Below are 17,104 nucleotides of genomic sequence, written 5' to 3' on the forward strand. Positions count from 1 at the left end.
CACTCTTGGTTCTGGCTTAACCTTGGTCCTCATTTCCTTTACCGTCAGCACTTCCCAAGCATCGCTCTTAATTCCCCTTTTGTCTCTTTTGCTCACTCCCAACTTTGTGTCTTTTTCCACGCTGCCTCCTACACATGGAACAGCCTCCCAATTAACGTACGTAAAGATCCTTCACTATCCTCCTTCGAAAAACTCCTGAAAATCCACTTACTTTGTAATGCATTTCAGTAATAACAACCACTTGTCATTCTGTCTGTGTTGTGTTGTGTTTTGCATTTCCTGTGCTTTACGGCTTGTGCCCTTTCAGCTCTTTGGGGTAGAAATCATAGTAGGGGACTGGCACATTTTGTTATTGCTTACTGCCATGTGCTCCCCCAGCACTACATAAAAAGAAAATAAGTCTATTCATTGTGGGTATCAGTTTAGAAGGATTTAAGTTTTGGAACTGTAGATGTGCTGTCGCTAGAGAGATGTAGATTCCCAGAGACCAATGGTTTCAAGTGTAGGTACCTTAGAGTTACTTACCAAAATCTGTCTGTAAGTATGGGAATCGTCCTTCTGTTCAAAGCTGCCCAGCTTTAGTAACTCCTGTTGGCTTCAATGAGAAGAGTAAATGCTCATCACTTACAAACATCAGATTAATTAAAATCATTAAATTTTTGTCTTCTGTACTGGAAACATTTGGCAAGAGATGAATAAACTATATTAGATGCTATCTTACTTTGTTCATTTTGTAATACTGAAAAAAAATTGTCCCATTATAATGAGGAAAAGTTATGGTGCCAATTAAGCTTATTAAAAAGTTCTTTTATGGTGAGCAAGAACATTTTTTTTTTTTTTTTAACTTTGCATTAAATTCCTAAGGATTAGACTGCTCAAATCTGTAATTTGAGTATAGATAGTGGCATACTTTATAACTTGCTATAGCTTCTGTTGATGCCATTACCAAGGGATGAAGAAAGCTATGCTAATTTGAACTACTTTGGACAGGTATTGGTGAAGACTTACTATGTTATCCTTGCCTGCAAACATATTCACCATTTAATAACTAAGCCTATCGAAGATTTTTCCTTCATCACCTCTGAAGTTACATTATACAAAACAATGCAAAGCCGTTAATGAGAATGCAACAAAGAATGTTGAAGAATATAGCAATTCTTTTGACCAATTGATTTATAAATCTTGTTTGCTTTAATTACCAAAATTCTTAGTGTAATCCACAGAGTGTTTTCTTGTCATTTTTCTTGGCTATTAGTCTCTGTCAACTGGTAAAGTTCTTAGGCTGTTGGATATGCCACATATGTTAATTTATAGTGTATTGTCTACACTGTCATCACTGCTTATATATGCTTATGCTATGAAGTAAATGTAAGATTCCTTAGCTTGTACCTCAGTGTAAAAGGAGCACCTGATGCAAGGTTACAAATGTGTATGTCCACAGATGCCATTGAATATCTCATACCTTATAAGCCACATCCTTTCTTAATACCTGGTAACTTGCTTCAGTCTCACACCTTTATATTCCAGTTGTCTGAAACTTTCAGCTTCAGATGCTCATAGCCACAGAACCAACCATCTCCTGTTCCTTCTCTTGTGAAGGACATTCCTTTTTCAACGTCTACTCATAAAGTCTTGGATGCTTTTAATCCAAATTGTATCCAGCTTTTCTGCCGTGCTTAATTTATGTTGAGATAAAAAAATGTAATTCAGTTAACACATAGCTGAGTTAATCTTAAGTCCACGAGTGGAACTGATAACTATTTTTAAGTTACCTTTTCCAGTACACAGTTAGAACTTCATAGTCTTACAAACTATGCATGGATGAAATCTTTCCAAGAAAAAGTGTAGTTCTTTCAACTAATACGTGTATTTTCCTGCTATGTTCATTCTTGCCGTTAAAAAAAAAGAAAAGGTTGGTTTAGATGCATGAATTTTTGCTGTTTTATCACTGAGGAATAACTTTATTTTCCTATTCAACTTTCATGTATGTTCTTATTTTACCTTAGTCTTAAGTTGTGTACTGCTGTCCAGAACTTCTTATGTAAAGCTCATGCACTTTAAGACATTATTCAAATTTACAGTAAATACATGAAATGCATGATGATTACTTAATTGGACTTTAAGAAGAGCGTGATACAAATGAGATCTGCTCTGGAGGTGAACTCCTTTTGTTGTCAGTGCAGTTACTTTTAGCCATTGGAGAGGTTATAATAGTTAGAGCCAGCTTTTGTTCCCAGCTACTCTCCTATACTTTTACAGCACCAGCTTTTTAGTATTGGAGGTATTTTCTAAAGCACACATTTTTGTCTTTAGTACTGCAGATAAACACACATTCAATGTGTTCAATTCCATAGTGTCTATATTTTTAAATAGGATTTTTGATTCTAAGCAACATTTTTGTAACTCTTTTTTTATATTCTAAATTTATAGGGTATCTACTTTTCTAGCTATGGTACAGAGTTAATTCTCAGACTCATCTAATATGTCCATGTAACTTCAAAGCTTTAAGATTTCCTTTTCTGGAAATCTATGTTGTAACTTAAATCAGAAGCTTCTGAAATGTTTTTTATCTCATTCTGAAAAACAGTGACATTTTTATCACAGTAAAATGCGTTGAATGTGTTTTATAGCCATAAAAAAAATTGTTGGCTCTTAATAAGTGATTAAATAAAATATTAACTATGATTTGATAATATTGAATGTGATGATACGTTCACTATCCAAGAGCAGTTAAACCATGATCTGGGTATTTTTTAGGTTTGGTTGATTGTTTCTCTCTTATTATTAGATTCCAGTGATCTCTAACAAGTAACTGCTTAGCAGCAAATACAACTGAGAAACTTGGAGTAAAATTAATTTTGAAATTATTGTTGATAATAATAGAAACATATGTACAGACTGGCTTTGTATTATATGAAATACTTGTTATGTATATATTCTTCTTTTTAAAAATGTAGGGTAGAGATTATAAGCGTAGTCGTGTGTACCTAAAAATAATCATCAAATAATGGAAAGGAGAAAATATTCTTCCTACGTGTGAATTTTGTAACACTAGCTGACTCTCTCAATATACAAATAAATGTACTTAATTTCAGCTAATGACATTTTGAATAATGTTCTTATATGCTAAATGAAGTTGTGAGGGTGTTGTATACTGATTTATGCAATAAACCTGCATGTTTGTTTAATCACATGAATGTTTTCTAACGGATCTGAGTTTTAAAGTCTTCCTCAAATATGGTGTAATCAGTTATAATTTTTACTTCCACTAGGCTTTGGTTTAGCTCTTAATCATGAGGATAATTCAGATGCTAGTTGATCACAAATATTTTTATATACATGAAAATACTTTTCTCAGTGTAGCAGTTTTATTTTTCTTTTTTAATTTTCTATAGTCATGCGTATGTGGTTAATTTTCTATAGTTTAATTTATTAATTAATTAATTAATTAATTAATAGTTTAATTTTCTATAGTCATGGTATGTGGTGGGGGGGTGGTGTGTGTTTGTTTGTTTAATTCAGTCCTGCTCCACTAGGTGATTCTTTGTGCAGTCTTCTCTGTCGTGTGCATATTTACCAGTATAGGATTCTGCTGGCTGGCAGAAGAATGTAAGATTTGTTGGGGCAGAAGGGAGTGGGCTGGCATAGGTTTTGATTGCTTTAAAGTAACAATTTTTATCATCGGCCATTGTTACAGAAAGTCTTTACGGCATGATTTGTCCCTTCCAAATATAACGGAAGGGGTCTTTTTGGCACTAAAGTGATGGTTGGATTTCTTGCAAAGAGCAGCACCATTCCTTGTCGATAGCTGTCTGTTCTGAGAATGCGCTCGTCGCGTCACAAAACTTGCTTTTTCTGCCAGAGTTGTACGGATTTGGGGGTAGTTTGTGGGTTCATCTTCTGTACCACAATGTGTGAAAATTGGAGGAGACAACTGGTAGGAGCAGACCTCAAAGACAGAGGCAAGGGTGCAAAAGCATGATGTATGTGAAGAATTAACGTGAACAGAGTGGTGTGAATACTGGGTGTTTCGGATATATGCTGAAAGGGTAGTTGAAATCTGATTTTTTTTTTTTTTTTTTTTTTTTTTTTTTTTAAATCGTATAGAGTTATTTTGACATATTTAGGTCTGAAAGATCTAGAAGAACGAGAAAGACCCCCCAGCAGAACCTGGGAAAATGATACTGAATCTGTTTGCTCTGTGCTTCAAAGCTTAGGTATTTAAAGCAAGTTACCTTTAGCAAAAGTTAGTGTATTAAAGTTCCCTTCACTGTTACTTAAAATGTTGACCCTTGTCACTTGGAAATGGATTTTTTCATTAGACAGTTTGGTTAATGACATTCTAAAGAAGATATTTGATGATGGCAGTGTACTGCCATAGTTTAGAGTGAGGCTGTTGAGGCATATTTTTTTTCCCCTTCCTCTTTTGAAGGACTGTTATGTGTTGTTTGCTGTAATGCTCCCAAAATTGGAAACTTAAGTGATTGCTGTAGAAATACTTTTACCTGCTTTTTGTTTTGATTTTATTTTATTTTACTTGTGATATACCCTTGACAAAATTTTTTGGGTGTCTAAAACTTTGGTGTCTGAAATGAGCCCTAACTGTAGGCTTGTGAAGCTGTGATTTATTTTTGGAACAGGAAACAAATGTTACTTAGGTTAATTGGGTCTATCTTTGCTTCCTCTTTTTGAAAATTGTGCAAATGATGCACGTTTAGTTTTTATACCACCTTTAGATTTTGATTTATTCTTCCGTAGCCTTTTAAGTGCTTTACATTTAACACTCAAGGATATTTGTCACCTTTGTTTGGATATTGATTTTGCTGAAGACAGAAGGTGGAAATCATTTTATGTTTAAAATGAGACTTGAAGCCATATAATTTGAATCTTCCTCTTGACCTTGGCACAGATTTAATGTGTATCCAAGCTTCCATCTCTTTAATATTAAAATGTAATTTTACTTTTTACTGGCGCATTGACATAATTCTGTTTTATTCTCAAAGGCTGGATTGGATAGAAAGAAGGGTTTTTGCTAAAGTGTAGGAGTGAACAGGCAATTTACTTAAGCAGGGAGAGGCATCTGTGTTGACATGATTGCATTTCAGTTTGATGGAGATGAATGTAATTTTAAAACAAGCATTGCCTTAAGCAGTAGAACTCAAGAAGTCAGGTTTTCAAGGGGGTTGTGTCTTGAGGTCTATGGATCATCTCATGTCTGTTGAGGTGAGAGCTCACACTGTGACTTCATTTGGTCAGACGCATAAAATCTTTTGTTTAGCTGGATGCTTACTTCCATGAAAACTTTCCAGGTCTGACTTGTTTGTTTTAACCTCTGTCATACTGAACAGCAGTTCTTGGAATGGGGAATGGGATGATGCAAACACAGAGAGAGTATGTTTGTATCAGCTTGACTTTCTTGGAAGCACGCTAAAATTAGGATCTTTTTGAATGTTCATTTAACTGCTGGGTAAATACTAGACGTTTTCATGGAACAAACTAAATGAGTTTGCTCTATATTGTCATGCATTATGTTTACTTTGTTTATGGTGGAGGATTTAGAAAATGTACATAGTTCCTCATCAGTCAATTTTTAAACCAATTTCAACACATTAGGTAACATAGAAGGCAGATGAACTACTAGATTGAATACTGCTTCGTGAGTCACCACTGTATTTTATTTTGGAATGCTTAGCTCTGTTTCACTTGTTTGTTTATTATCGTTTATATGGTCTTGGCTTTGCTAAAGCTAAAATGGTCTTGCTGAAATAAGCTGGTTCGTCCATTTTTCCCCTCAATTTTATTACGTTTTTTTTTTAAGTCAAAAATTGGGTATATGCAGTTAGTAAATAAAACCAATAGTTCCAGAGGTTGCAAACAGGAAATTATAGCAAGCCTCTGGAAGCTTCATTACTTTTCTAGAATGTTAATAAATTTGTACTTTAACATTGGTCAATGAAGTATTAATTTAATTTAGAATATAGACTTAAAGCGACTGCCACAAAGTCGATCCCTTGTTTAAATTTAAAACAAAATGTGTAAAAGCAGTAGAAATATTTTACATTATGTTTATTTTCAAAAGTGAATACCTAATTGGCTCACAATGTTTATGGAAGGTTTATGGAAGTGGCAGCATCTTTTTAAGATCTGGGACTGTGAAAATACAGTTGCGCAGAAAGGGAAAGCGACTTGGGTACTTTTGCTGAATAGATTTGAATATTGCTTGAAGTTTCATTTACCTCATATGACAAGCATTCTTCTGTCGTTTTGAAGTGCCTTAGGTATATCAGAAGGGGAGGTTGCATCCACAGTGTTCTAATGAACTAATTAAAATGAAATTATGGCTGGATAATGTTGGGGATAGGTTTCTGTTCTGTAGCGTGCGACTGGGACAGTGTGCACTGACAATTAAGGCTTCCCTAAACTTTTGCTGAATGTGTCTTGGTATTTTCCAGCTTTTGTGGCCAGGTGGTCTGTCAGAATACGGGAATTAAGTTATCTTTAGGGAGTGACAAGCTGTTTGACCTTGTGTCTGCTTGTCGTCTTGCTACAAACATGCTTCTCTGACTTGACTGGATTGTGGAAGTCCTCATGTTTTGTTCTTAATGGTTACCCGTTAAGGGTAAGGTTCAGCAAAGAACTTGAGCATACCTAAAGATTAGAAGCTGCAATGTCCAAGTGCATCTCCTGGTTCCTGGAGAGAGAGGCAGAATGTCCTTACCTGTCAGGACTCAAATCTATACTCCCAGCTCAGAGGACAGTCTTGATGCTGTGCTATTCTGCCAAAAAATTTCTTGAATGAGAGAAAGGAGGAGTGTGGTTTTGAAGCCTAGAGGTTAGGACAGTCGTCTGGGGAACGGGAAATGCAGGTTACAATTCCTATAATTCCTGTAAATTATTCCATACCTTTATTAGGTCTAAGATTATGGCTGTTATATGCTGTAATTGAGGCTGCAGTTTAGGACTACTCAGGAAGCGAAGCTAGTACAGAATGCCTCATCCACTTGCATTGTGCTGTTATGTATAAAGAACATCCTGGTTTGTGCTGGCACCTGCGCCCATTTCTACGCCTGAGGTCTTAGGTTTAAACTATTCAATCTTCAATGTTTTGACACGGAAAGAGAACGTTATCCCTGCCATAGCTGAAGTCAGCGGAATTGCTCAAGTTAAAAAAAGTCCTTTAGCATAGTTGTGCTGGTATGGCATCCTCTGCTTTGGGGCTTCCTGTACACCTGACCTGCCTGATCTCCAAAACTTTTGTCAAATTGTTATGACCATTCATTTATTTCTGTTTTGATGCTCTTATTTATTTAGTTATTTTTTTAATTTGAGGAATATTTTCCCAAAACAGTGGTAGGACCATATAGATATATTTCTGGAAATATAAAGAAATAAGAAAAAGCTTGGGCTTGCTGCCTTCAGTAGAAGAGATGCTGTTCAGCAATGGCACCTATTTGCCCTTCTGTTTCTTAGACGGGCACTGCCATTAAAATTGCTGTTTAGTGTTGGTTATGTGTGTTGGCCTTTCTTCATGAGGTTAGTTGCATGCAAGAAATTGGATTAACTAATTTTTTTACAAAACTCTTGAAAGTAGGACTTGGCCACAAGCCCTGTGGATTCATTCCAGTGGTGTTGGGGCAAATTCAGCTTTTCAGTTCTCTGTACTATTTGGCCCTGCAGGATGTTTTTAGTTTAATTTTTGTTCAGTTCTGTAATCTAAACTGTGATGGGGTGAAGTTTGCTATTTGACGAATATAAACTTCTGTAGCATAAGTTCGCAACAATAATTTTTATTGGCTTTTGTAGGAAATTGACTTTTATCTAATGGTGATATTGCTTGCTTAAAGCAAAACTATCAGTTTTAATTCACTTCTGCAACTGAAGAACTCCTTCAAGAAAGGAACGTGCTTTCTTAGCCTTTCTGACTGGGACAAGCCAGCATCAGAGCAAGGTGATTTAGGATGTGTGTAAGTGATATTTCAGAGGCAGATGAGAGCAAGCTCTGCTGTCTTCTGGAGTGTGAGCCAGCTTTGCTAAGTGTGGTGGTGAGCCTCAGCTGGCAAGTCTGGCTGGGTAACTTAGCTTAGTGTTGCACCGATATAGTTGTGCTAGCTCTGGTTTAGAGGTAACTTGCATACCTAAAGCTCAGCGCAAGGGCAGGTTATCTGCCTCTGAAGTTCCCCTAGGTGTTCTTGTGGAACAAGAGGAAGAAAGAGGGACACTGCTGCTTTGAGTGGCTGCAGGAAACCTTCCCCTCCTCTACCCTGGTGTAAGCTTTGCTTTGCCGATCTAGTGGATGGCCCTGGCATACTAGTAGCTGCTTGATTAATAAATAGTATCTTGTTCCTGAACAGATTCTTCTGTTGCCTTAAGCGTCTGCTCAGTCCTTTAGTTTCTCCCAGGATAAAACCTTCGGCAGGTTTCTTAAGATGTCGGAAGGAAGTGGGGAGCCACAGGGGAGGGCAGGGGCAGGAACCAGAGGGCACCAGCCTGGTGCCATCATGCTCCCTTCCTCCAGAGGTACCAGGGGGGCTGCGGTAGGGCCAGAGGCAGAGCGTTCCTCCTCAACGCATCCGTGGTTAGTTGTGTCCCATTCTGCCCCATCAGTCCCTTTTTCAGTTTCATTTTCTATATGCCTTTATTATAAGGAATAATGTTTTGTGTGGACACTAGTCAGTTTTTAAATGGGTATAGAAAACCCTTTTAGTGATTACATGCACCTTGAAAAAAGGCTGAGCTGGGTTTATCGGTCTCTGTTGTGACCTTTGCTCCTGTATTTTTTCATACTGTGTGTTAATAAAGATACTAATTTGGGGGTTTATGGTATCGTTACTGCTTTATAAATCGTATCGTAATTACATGTGAAGGTCATTATCTGGTGAGCATTGTGCAGTATTGGAAGGTAGGGACTCCCAATTAAGTTTTGACACAGAATCTTCTTGTGACATGACAAGAAAAAACTTTTCTAAGGAAATAATCCCTTAAGGCTTTTCATTATCGTTTTCAGAGCGGTAGCACAATTAAAGAATCAGGTACTAAGAGCTTGGTTTGTTTACTAATCCTCATTTGTATATTAAAAACTCATAATCCTGTATATTTCTTTTATACTGCTTTTTAATGTACAGCCATCGCTGTTGTATGTGTAGTAGTGGAAGGATCGGTGGAAACATTGCTGTTGATAGGGAGTGAGCAGGCTCTTGTTCTGATTAATTTGGGTTTTTTTTGCTTTTTTTTATTTTTCTTTAAACAATATTGTCTACACCTTTGCTAAGCACAATTTGGCTAAAGCACTGGTGACAGCCAAAGGTAGCATTTACCATGAGGAAATATTAAGCCGTTACCATTTTCATTGGGAACAGTAGTGACAAACTTGGCGGGGGGTGGTGGTGGAGGGAGCAGAGGTCTAATGAAAGCACAGCCATTGGCTACCTCTGTAACCTGGGGAGAGGGATGATCTTGAACCAGACAAATCCTATTTAAAGAATTGGGTAATTAGTAGTCTTGTCACTCTACAGATTAGCATTTTGAATTGCTTTCAGTAAAAATGCAAACTGCCTTTATTATTTCTGTCTTTCAAAAAGCACATAATTGAAAACTATTTTGTTATTGGAGATGCTTCTTTGAATCGCCTTCAGAAAGGAGATTTTTTTAAAATCTGAATGAATGGATTTATTTGCTTGCTGAATGGCAATATGTTAAGATTGGGTTTGTGCCTTGCATAGCCCCAACTTGTCTGAGGATTGAAAAGGTAGAAGGGCCTCAGCCCGCTTTATTTCTCGTATGGGGTAGCAAAACCAAACCTAACCTATCGTCTCCACATTGATCTTACAATAAATAGTAATTAGTTTATGAATATTTCATGATCTCTCAGCAATCTTTTCATGATCGTTTTTTCATTCCTTCAACTGACTAATGCTGGGGTCCCTTTCTGCATTCCATGTTTTCAAGTGGTATTTGTCCTCTAGTGGGCAGACTGACTTCTGTAATCCAAAAACCACTAGCTTGTCATCCTCAATCGAGTGTGCAGCCAACACTTGGCAGTGAGAATATAACCATTTTTAGGTGTTTGCACCCTAATGGTGTGGTGTGGGGTTTTTGGAGTTGTTGTTCCTCCCCCCCCCCCCCCCCCCCCATTTATTTGAATATTTATTTAATCTCTTTCTACCTGGGATTCTGATTTAGGGGGGAGCAGTAAAGTAGTTGCAAGCACTCTGTCCTGGGTGTTTTTGGAGAGGAGGAGGGAAGGTGTGAAAGCATAGAGTGTGGTCCTCTTCCTGGTAGATACTGCTGGTTTAGAAGGTTCTGCTCTAGCAGCTGAGGATAAGAGGATCCCAAATGGGGAGGAGGGAGGGAGGAGAATGTTTAAGACACTTCACTGGAGGTAAGTAGCCAGTCTTCAGCTATTAACAAAATCTTGACAGCTGTTTTTTAAAGCAACTCAGAGAATAAAAACAATTTAAGAAAATTGTGAGCACATCACTGTTACTTTTAACTGAAAGTTCAACAAATTTTGTATTTCATTCCATTATTTAGTGTTAATAGTTTAAAAAAAAAAAAACCAACAAAAAACCTTTCCATTTATCTAACATGTTTCTTGTTTCTACTTGTTTTATTTCTAGCATATTATCAAGTTTCACCGTGCCTCAAAAGCAAATAAAAAGCCCATGCAGTTGCCAAGATCTATGGTTAAATCCTTACTCTACCAGATCCTAGATGGAATCCATTACCTCCATGCAAACTGGGTGCTTCACAGAGACCTGGTAAGTGTTGCATGTTACTACCTGGTTAAGAAAGTTTCACGTGCGTGTTGTTGGGTAGGAGAAGAAAAGTCCCTATTAGTAATCTTGCGTATCGATCCGTACAGCTTTTCCTGTTATTGTTGCAGGAGACCAATGGAGACTTTAAACATGAAAACAAACTATGTTTTCACATTGTTTTTATCTGAGTCATCTGAGCTCAGACAATGATGCTAGATCCGGTAAAAGGATTGCAGATATCAATATCCGAAAACAGTACACGAGCCAGCTGATATATGTAGGTTGAACATTCTTATAAGTTTGTGCACAACTTTGAAAAGGCATTTAAGGAAAGTGATTGATACCCTTGTACATTGTTTGGCTTACGTGCAAGTTACCATAAAAGCTAATGAAAGAGTAGTTTTTTCATGGAGTATTTCTTTTCCATGTGGTATTTTTTCTGACCGTGGGAAGAGAACTATGAAAGAGTTGTCATCTTGAAATTTCTCATGACCTGAAGTGGCTCTTTAAGTTGACTGCAGATTACAAGGGCAGCCAGTTGCCTTGTCTTAGTTATCCTGTTCCCCTTAAAGTTTCCCACCACTCCTCATACTTACGTGAAGTGCTACCAAGGGTTGCAAAAAGAATACTAATATGGGTATAGTGGTTGCTGCCACTTGCATTGTAATGAGAATTTTTGGCATGAGACAAACAATGTGATGGTTAATATGCGAAATCTGTTCTAATCGCTATGCTATTGTAACATCAGTAGTAGTTATGGTAAGAAATATAGTGTCATCTGTGTATAAAGCCACTACTTTTATTTAGTTATGTTTTGTAGTTGCTCCAATAGGTCAAAATAGGGATGCGTGTCCAGAAACTTATAATTGCTAATTAAAGTTTGTGAGACATAGATTGTTCTTGAGTCTTTAATAGTAAATAGGGGCTTGGATTAATTTTTGGATGTATGCTTTCTTAAAAGATATGAATAAGTAAGGCAGGCCTGGAATAGAAGTCACAGACATCTTCTGAAATAAATTTTATTTAATTTTTGTCATAATACCCACTAACAGTGGCCAGAAGTGGGGTTTCAGGTTTTGGTATGGGTCATTTTTTTACCTCATTCCTTGGTATTTATTATCAGTTTTTCTGTTAAATTCCAGATGTTAGTATATTTGTGGTTTGTTTTTTGGTTTTGATTTTTTTTTTTTTTTTACCACCTTTGGAATAGCAGCCATGAGCAAAAGCCGGAAGCAAGTACAACCCTGATTTTCATGCTACAATTATTACTTTCCTAAGGAGACAGCTGTTGCTTTGGCAGAGTGCTGAGATGTAATTAGATACAGCTTGAGAAGGAACACCTGAACAGTCTATATTCAGCTATGTTTAAGGGAAGTGTATGTGTTTATGGAACTATTAAATATATATACACTCAAATGCCACACATGAACTTGATATCTTGGTAGGAAATACAAGATGGTATCTAGGATAATAATAATCAAAAATACCCTAGAGAATTTTCTTGCCGGTATTGCTATTTCCAGCCTGCAGCACCAGGTGTTTTGCATGACTAGTGCTGCTACTTTACAGGTCTTATCTGTTGTTGATGTGTTGCAGCAAAGCTGGTGCCTAATGTCTCTGTCTTTTCTCTTGGAACTTTGGGAGGTGATGATTACGAAAAAGACAACTATTTTTCATGGCACTTGAATGATAGTGCTGATTAATGTTGGCATAATTGAGAAGGGAGAACAGAAATTTGTGAAGTCTTAATCTATTCTTGGTATGCGAATAAATTTAAGCTAATGGCTTCTGGGATACCTCAGTGAGAGAAAGGAAACCATTTAAAAATTGCTTTGGTACACTGGTGATTTAAAGGTGTATTCAGAATCTTTTGCCTATTTAAAAAATTATCGCGGATTTCTGAAGAATTCAGGTATTTCAAATAGTTATTTTGTATCTTGAACACAGTAAGAAAAAACTGATGTTATTCTGGATGTGTCCTGTCTGCTCTTGAAGTTAGGAGTTAATGTAATCATTTAGTAACCAATTCAAATTCTCAGTTAACCAAAAATTTTATATATCTCTAATTTTTATTCATATGCTCATACCTGTGATTGATTTTTTTTTTTTTTTTTTTTTTTTTCTTCTAAGAACAGTACCTCAGGATCTAATTTCACTGGGATCAGTTTCTTGCATAATACGTAAATACCAACTCTTCAGTGTCTTCTTAAGATGGGGAGCAGTCTGTCTGGTGTTTTTCTCTTAGCTGTTTTAATTTACATCTGCTGGAAAAATATTTTTCTGTTTTATGTAAACCAATATTTTGCATCAAGACACCTTGTACTTTCCTAGTTTAATATAACTCTGTTCTTACTATTTTTAGCATGCATTTGGATGTAGACCAAAGATGGTGACATCCATAAAAGTCATGCTTATTTCATTGCTTTATTTTTTAAAAAAATTAGATTCTCCAAGAATATTTATCATAATATTAGCCAAATTCTCCTGAGCCATGAAATGACCCTTAGAATTTATTTCACAAATGTTGCAATGAAAAAACCAGAAACATGGGAGGTTAAGTATTTGCAAGAGTACTTGCTTGGAGGTATTTGAAGAACATTGTTTAAATCTCAATTTGGTACTGTATTAAATCAAGGAGTTTTTGAAGAAGCTAGAATACCAAATGTGCTTTTTAAAAAAACCCTGGTTCTCAGTAGATCCATATTTTTAGATACCTTTAAATTGTTACTCCTAAGTTATTTTTAAGATCAGCAGTAGCCAGCAAAAGCATGACAGAGTAATACAACTGGTGAACAATGTGAACTTTCAGACTTGCAATACATGTCCTGTCCTTGGGCTGAGCTAATAGGTAGTTTCTACCACAAGGAGACAGCCTTGTTCCCCTCTTCACTACCACTAGGCATTGCCACCCATTTTAGTGGCCTGGCAGGTGACACTCACCTGACACATGGTGAGCTTATTCAGGCAGTTAAACCTGCAGACAGTATTCAGTCTTCTCCTGGAGAGCTTGTTTTCTGCACGATGAGCTCCCTGGGGGATCTCACTGGGAGCTTACGTGCGTGCGGGAGCTGGCACAGAAGTAGCGTGAGGCTGGAGATGGGGCAGAAAGCTGAATGGGGCGTTCTGGCATCATCTGCCATTAGATCAGATTATTGTTAAAATGCACCTTTTTAATTCTTCGATGAAAGTTCAAGTGTTTTTAAAAAATGAAATTCAATTGTGGTTCAGTATAACCTATGTTTACCTTTAATCTCTTCTGATCCAATACTTATGTCAGCTTAAACTCTTGCAACACATGTCCCAATTTAGGAAAATGCCTAAACTGAGGCAAATTATAACACCAAATACACTCATGCTTGTACTTCTAGAAATACAAAAATAATGTACTGTAGTGTATATTTTAATTTATTGTCATATTGGGGTTATTTTGTTTCTGGTTTTCTTGTCCTGAAAGTAGCTTAAAGGTGCTAAGTGGCTTTTTAGGTACATTTTTTGGCTAAGCTGTGAATTTCAGTCATTTAAAAAATACTCAGCAGTAACTTTCTTTGCTGCAAGATTCAAACCAGTACAGACTATGGGACAAGAGCATTAGAGTTTTGATTTCTTTGAATAGCATTGAGTCAGTTTATACAGCTTGCAGTTGACATAAGTCTATAGAAATCTGTACATTTGTTCTTCTGTCAAGCCATTTGGAATGGCATTTTGTTGTTGAATTGCATGTTGTTGGCCAATGATAATTTTGCTTTCTCAACATAGCAGCACTCCTGAAAGCCACATGTGAGAGGAGGGAGGCTTTGCTGGCTCTGCTAGCTGCTGGCCATTTCATTATAAACAAGAGGTTATTATAGATAAATATTAGAGAAAGAACCTTTTGGTACTAAGCTTTTGTTTTTTAAAGTGCTCTGTATACACTGTTGGCTGTCCACTTGAAGGAGACCTAAAATTGTGCTCTGTACCTTGAGTCAGTAGCAAGTTAGAAGATGCAGCATGTGGAATACAGTATTTGAGGGTATTACAATATCTGGTCAGGTTGGTCAAGCAGGATCTTCCCTTCATGAACCCACCAGGCCCAGCCAGCATGGGTTCATGAAGGGAAGATCCTGCTTGACCAACCTGGTCTCCTTCTATGACAAAGTGACCTGCTTAGTGGATGAGGGGAAGGCTGTGGATGTTGTCTACCTGGACTTTAGTAAGGCCTTTGACACTGTCTCCCACAGCATTCTCCTGGAGAAACTTGACTGCTCGCGGCTTGGATAAGTGCACTCTGCGCTGGGTTAAAAACTGGCTGAATGGCCAAGCTCAGAGAGTGGTGGTGAATGGGGTCAAATCCAGTTGGCGGCTGGTCACGAGTGGTGTTCCCAGGGCTCAGTGTTGGTGCCAGTCCTGTTCAACATCTTCACTGATGATCTGGATGAGGGGATTGAGTGCACCCTCAGTAAGTTTGCAGATGACACCAAGTTCGGCGGGAGTGTCAATCTGCTGGAGGACAGGAAGGCCCTACAGAGGGACCTGGACAGGCTGGATCGATGGGCCGGGGCCAACTGTATGAGATTCAACAAGGCTGAGTGCTGGGTCCCGCGCTTTGGTCACAACAACCCCATGCAACGCTACAGGCTGGGGGAGGAGTGGCTGGAGAGCTGCCTGGCGGAAAAGGATCTGGGGGTGTTGGTTGACAGCCACCTGAACATGAGCCAGCAGTGTGCTCAGGTGGCCAAGGCAGCCAGTGGCACCCTGGCTTGTATCAGGAATAGCGTGGCCAGCAGGACCAGGGAGGTGACGGTGCCCCTGTACTCGGCACTGGTGAGGGTGCACCTCGAGTACTGTGTTCAGTTTTGGGCCCCTCACTACAAGAAGGACATTGAGGTGCTGGAGAGTGTCCAAAGAAGGGCAGCAAAGCTGGTGAAGGGTCTGGAGAACAAGTCTTAGGAGGAGTGGCTGAGGGAGCTTGTTTAGCCTGGAGAAGAGGAGGCTGAGGGGAGACCTTATTGCCCTCTACAGCTACTTGAAAGGAGGTTGTAGTGAGGTGGGGGTCAGTCTCTTCTCCCAAGTAACAAGCGATAGGACGAGAGGAAACGGCCTCAAGTAGTGCCAGGGGAGATTTAGTTTGCATATTAGGAAAAATTTCTTCACCGAGAGAGTGGTTAGTCATTGGAACAGGCTGCCCAGGGAAGTGGTACAATCATAGTCCCTTGAAGTATTCAAAAAGCGTGTAGATGTGGTTCTTAGGGACATGGTTTAGAGGTTTACTGGGCAATTAGGTTAACAGGTTGGACTCAATGATCTCAGAGGTCTTTTCCCACCTTAATGATTCTATGATTCTGTCTTTGTCCCCTCTTCCTCCAAACGTGAATTATTTAGATTCTACAGGAATGTTCAGCAAAGGCCTTGCTTTGCAAAGACATCTGAAAATGGAGATCTTCCATACATCGTTCACAGCGTGTGTTCATGTTAGCAACAAAATGGATTTTGGCGCTTTTTCTTGTGCTAATAACCCTTCTGTAGTTGATGTTAGTTGCTTAAGGACAAAAGCAGGCAGAGACCATTTCCTTTAGAACTTGATAAAAGCAATTTCTATTTGTAATAGGATGTATTTTCCTGGAGGGAGGTATTATCTATGAGATGTTTTAAGTGCACAGAAACCATATTGAGGAATTAATTTAAGATTCCACTTACATCCTTGAGCATTTCTTTAGTATTCTGTTCAACGTTATTAAAACTCCTGGTTGAAAAATGAATGTTGGAAATCAAACTCACCAGAGAAATGAAGATTACCCCCCCCCCCCCCCGATTGTGTTAAATGGTTGCTTTCAGCATTCTGAAATTGTAAACTTGCTCATTGCAATAGTTGTATAAACTAACTTTGTAAAATGAGCCAAGTTCCTAAAGTGTTTTTATTATAATTTTAAATACTTGTTGACTACGAATTTCCCCGTTTCTCTGGTATTGCCGCTCTACAGCTTTAGAATGTCTAAATTTACTGTGTATGTTGTTTTACAAATTAAAGAGATTAGTTTACAGTGAAAGTCTTGTAGATGAAACAACAGTAATACAGGTGAAAAGATTCAATGTTAGACACACCTTTGGACTCTCAATTTTGATTTATATATAGAAGGCAGAGTTAACATGTTCTGATGGAACAAAAGATGTCTGTGAGTCTTAACATTGCAGAGATTTCAAACAAAATCCTTTTCATTCTAATAATTGATTTATATTATTCTGTTTAGAAAAAGATTTAGGTGTCTAAAGCATAAATGAGACAGAGGGTAGCTTCTAGATGAGGTGGTTCCCCGGGCAGGTTTGGATGTATAACTTACTGTTGATGCAGAAGGAGGCCATGCTGCCTCTACTCC

The 17,104-nt window shown here is 37.9% G+C and overlaps 1 protein-coding gene across 2 annotated transcripts in view; it reads left to right on the forward strand.

Annotated features, from left to right (window-relative positions):
• Positions 1–17,104, forward strand: part of CDK19 (cyclin dependent kinase 19) — a 134,445-nt gene that overhangs the window by 54,212 nt on the left and 63,129 nt on the right. For both annotated transcript variants that reach the window (XM_082306396.1, XM_082306395.1), the window contains one exon: positions 10,617–10,757. In XM_082306396.1, coding sequence (XP_082162522.1) covers positions 10,662–10,757 — 96 coding nt within the window. In that variant the 5' untranslated portion in view covers positions 10,617–10,661. The remainder of the gene's footprint in view (positions 1–10,616; positions 10,758–17,104) is intronic.

The sequence above is a fragment of the Platalea leucorodia genome, assembly GCF_965183815.1.
Source record: "Platalea leucorodia genome assembly, chromosome: 3".
Lineage (NCBI taxonomy): Eukaryota > Metazoa > Chordata > Aves > Pelecaniformes > Threskiornithidae > Platalea > Platalea leucorodia.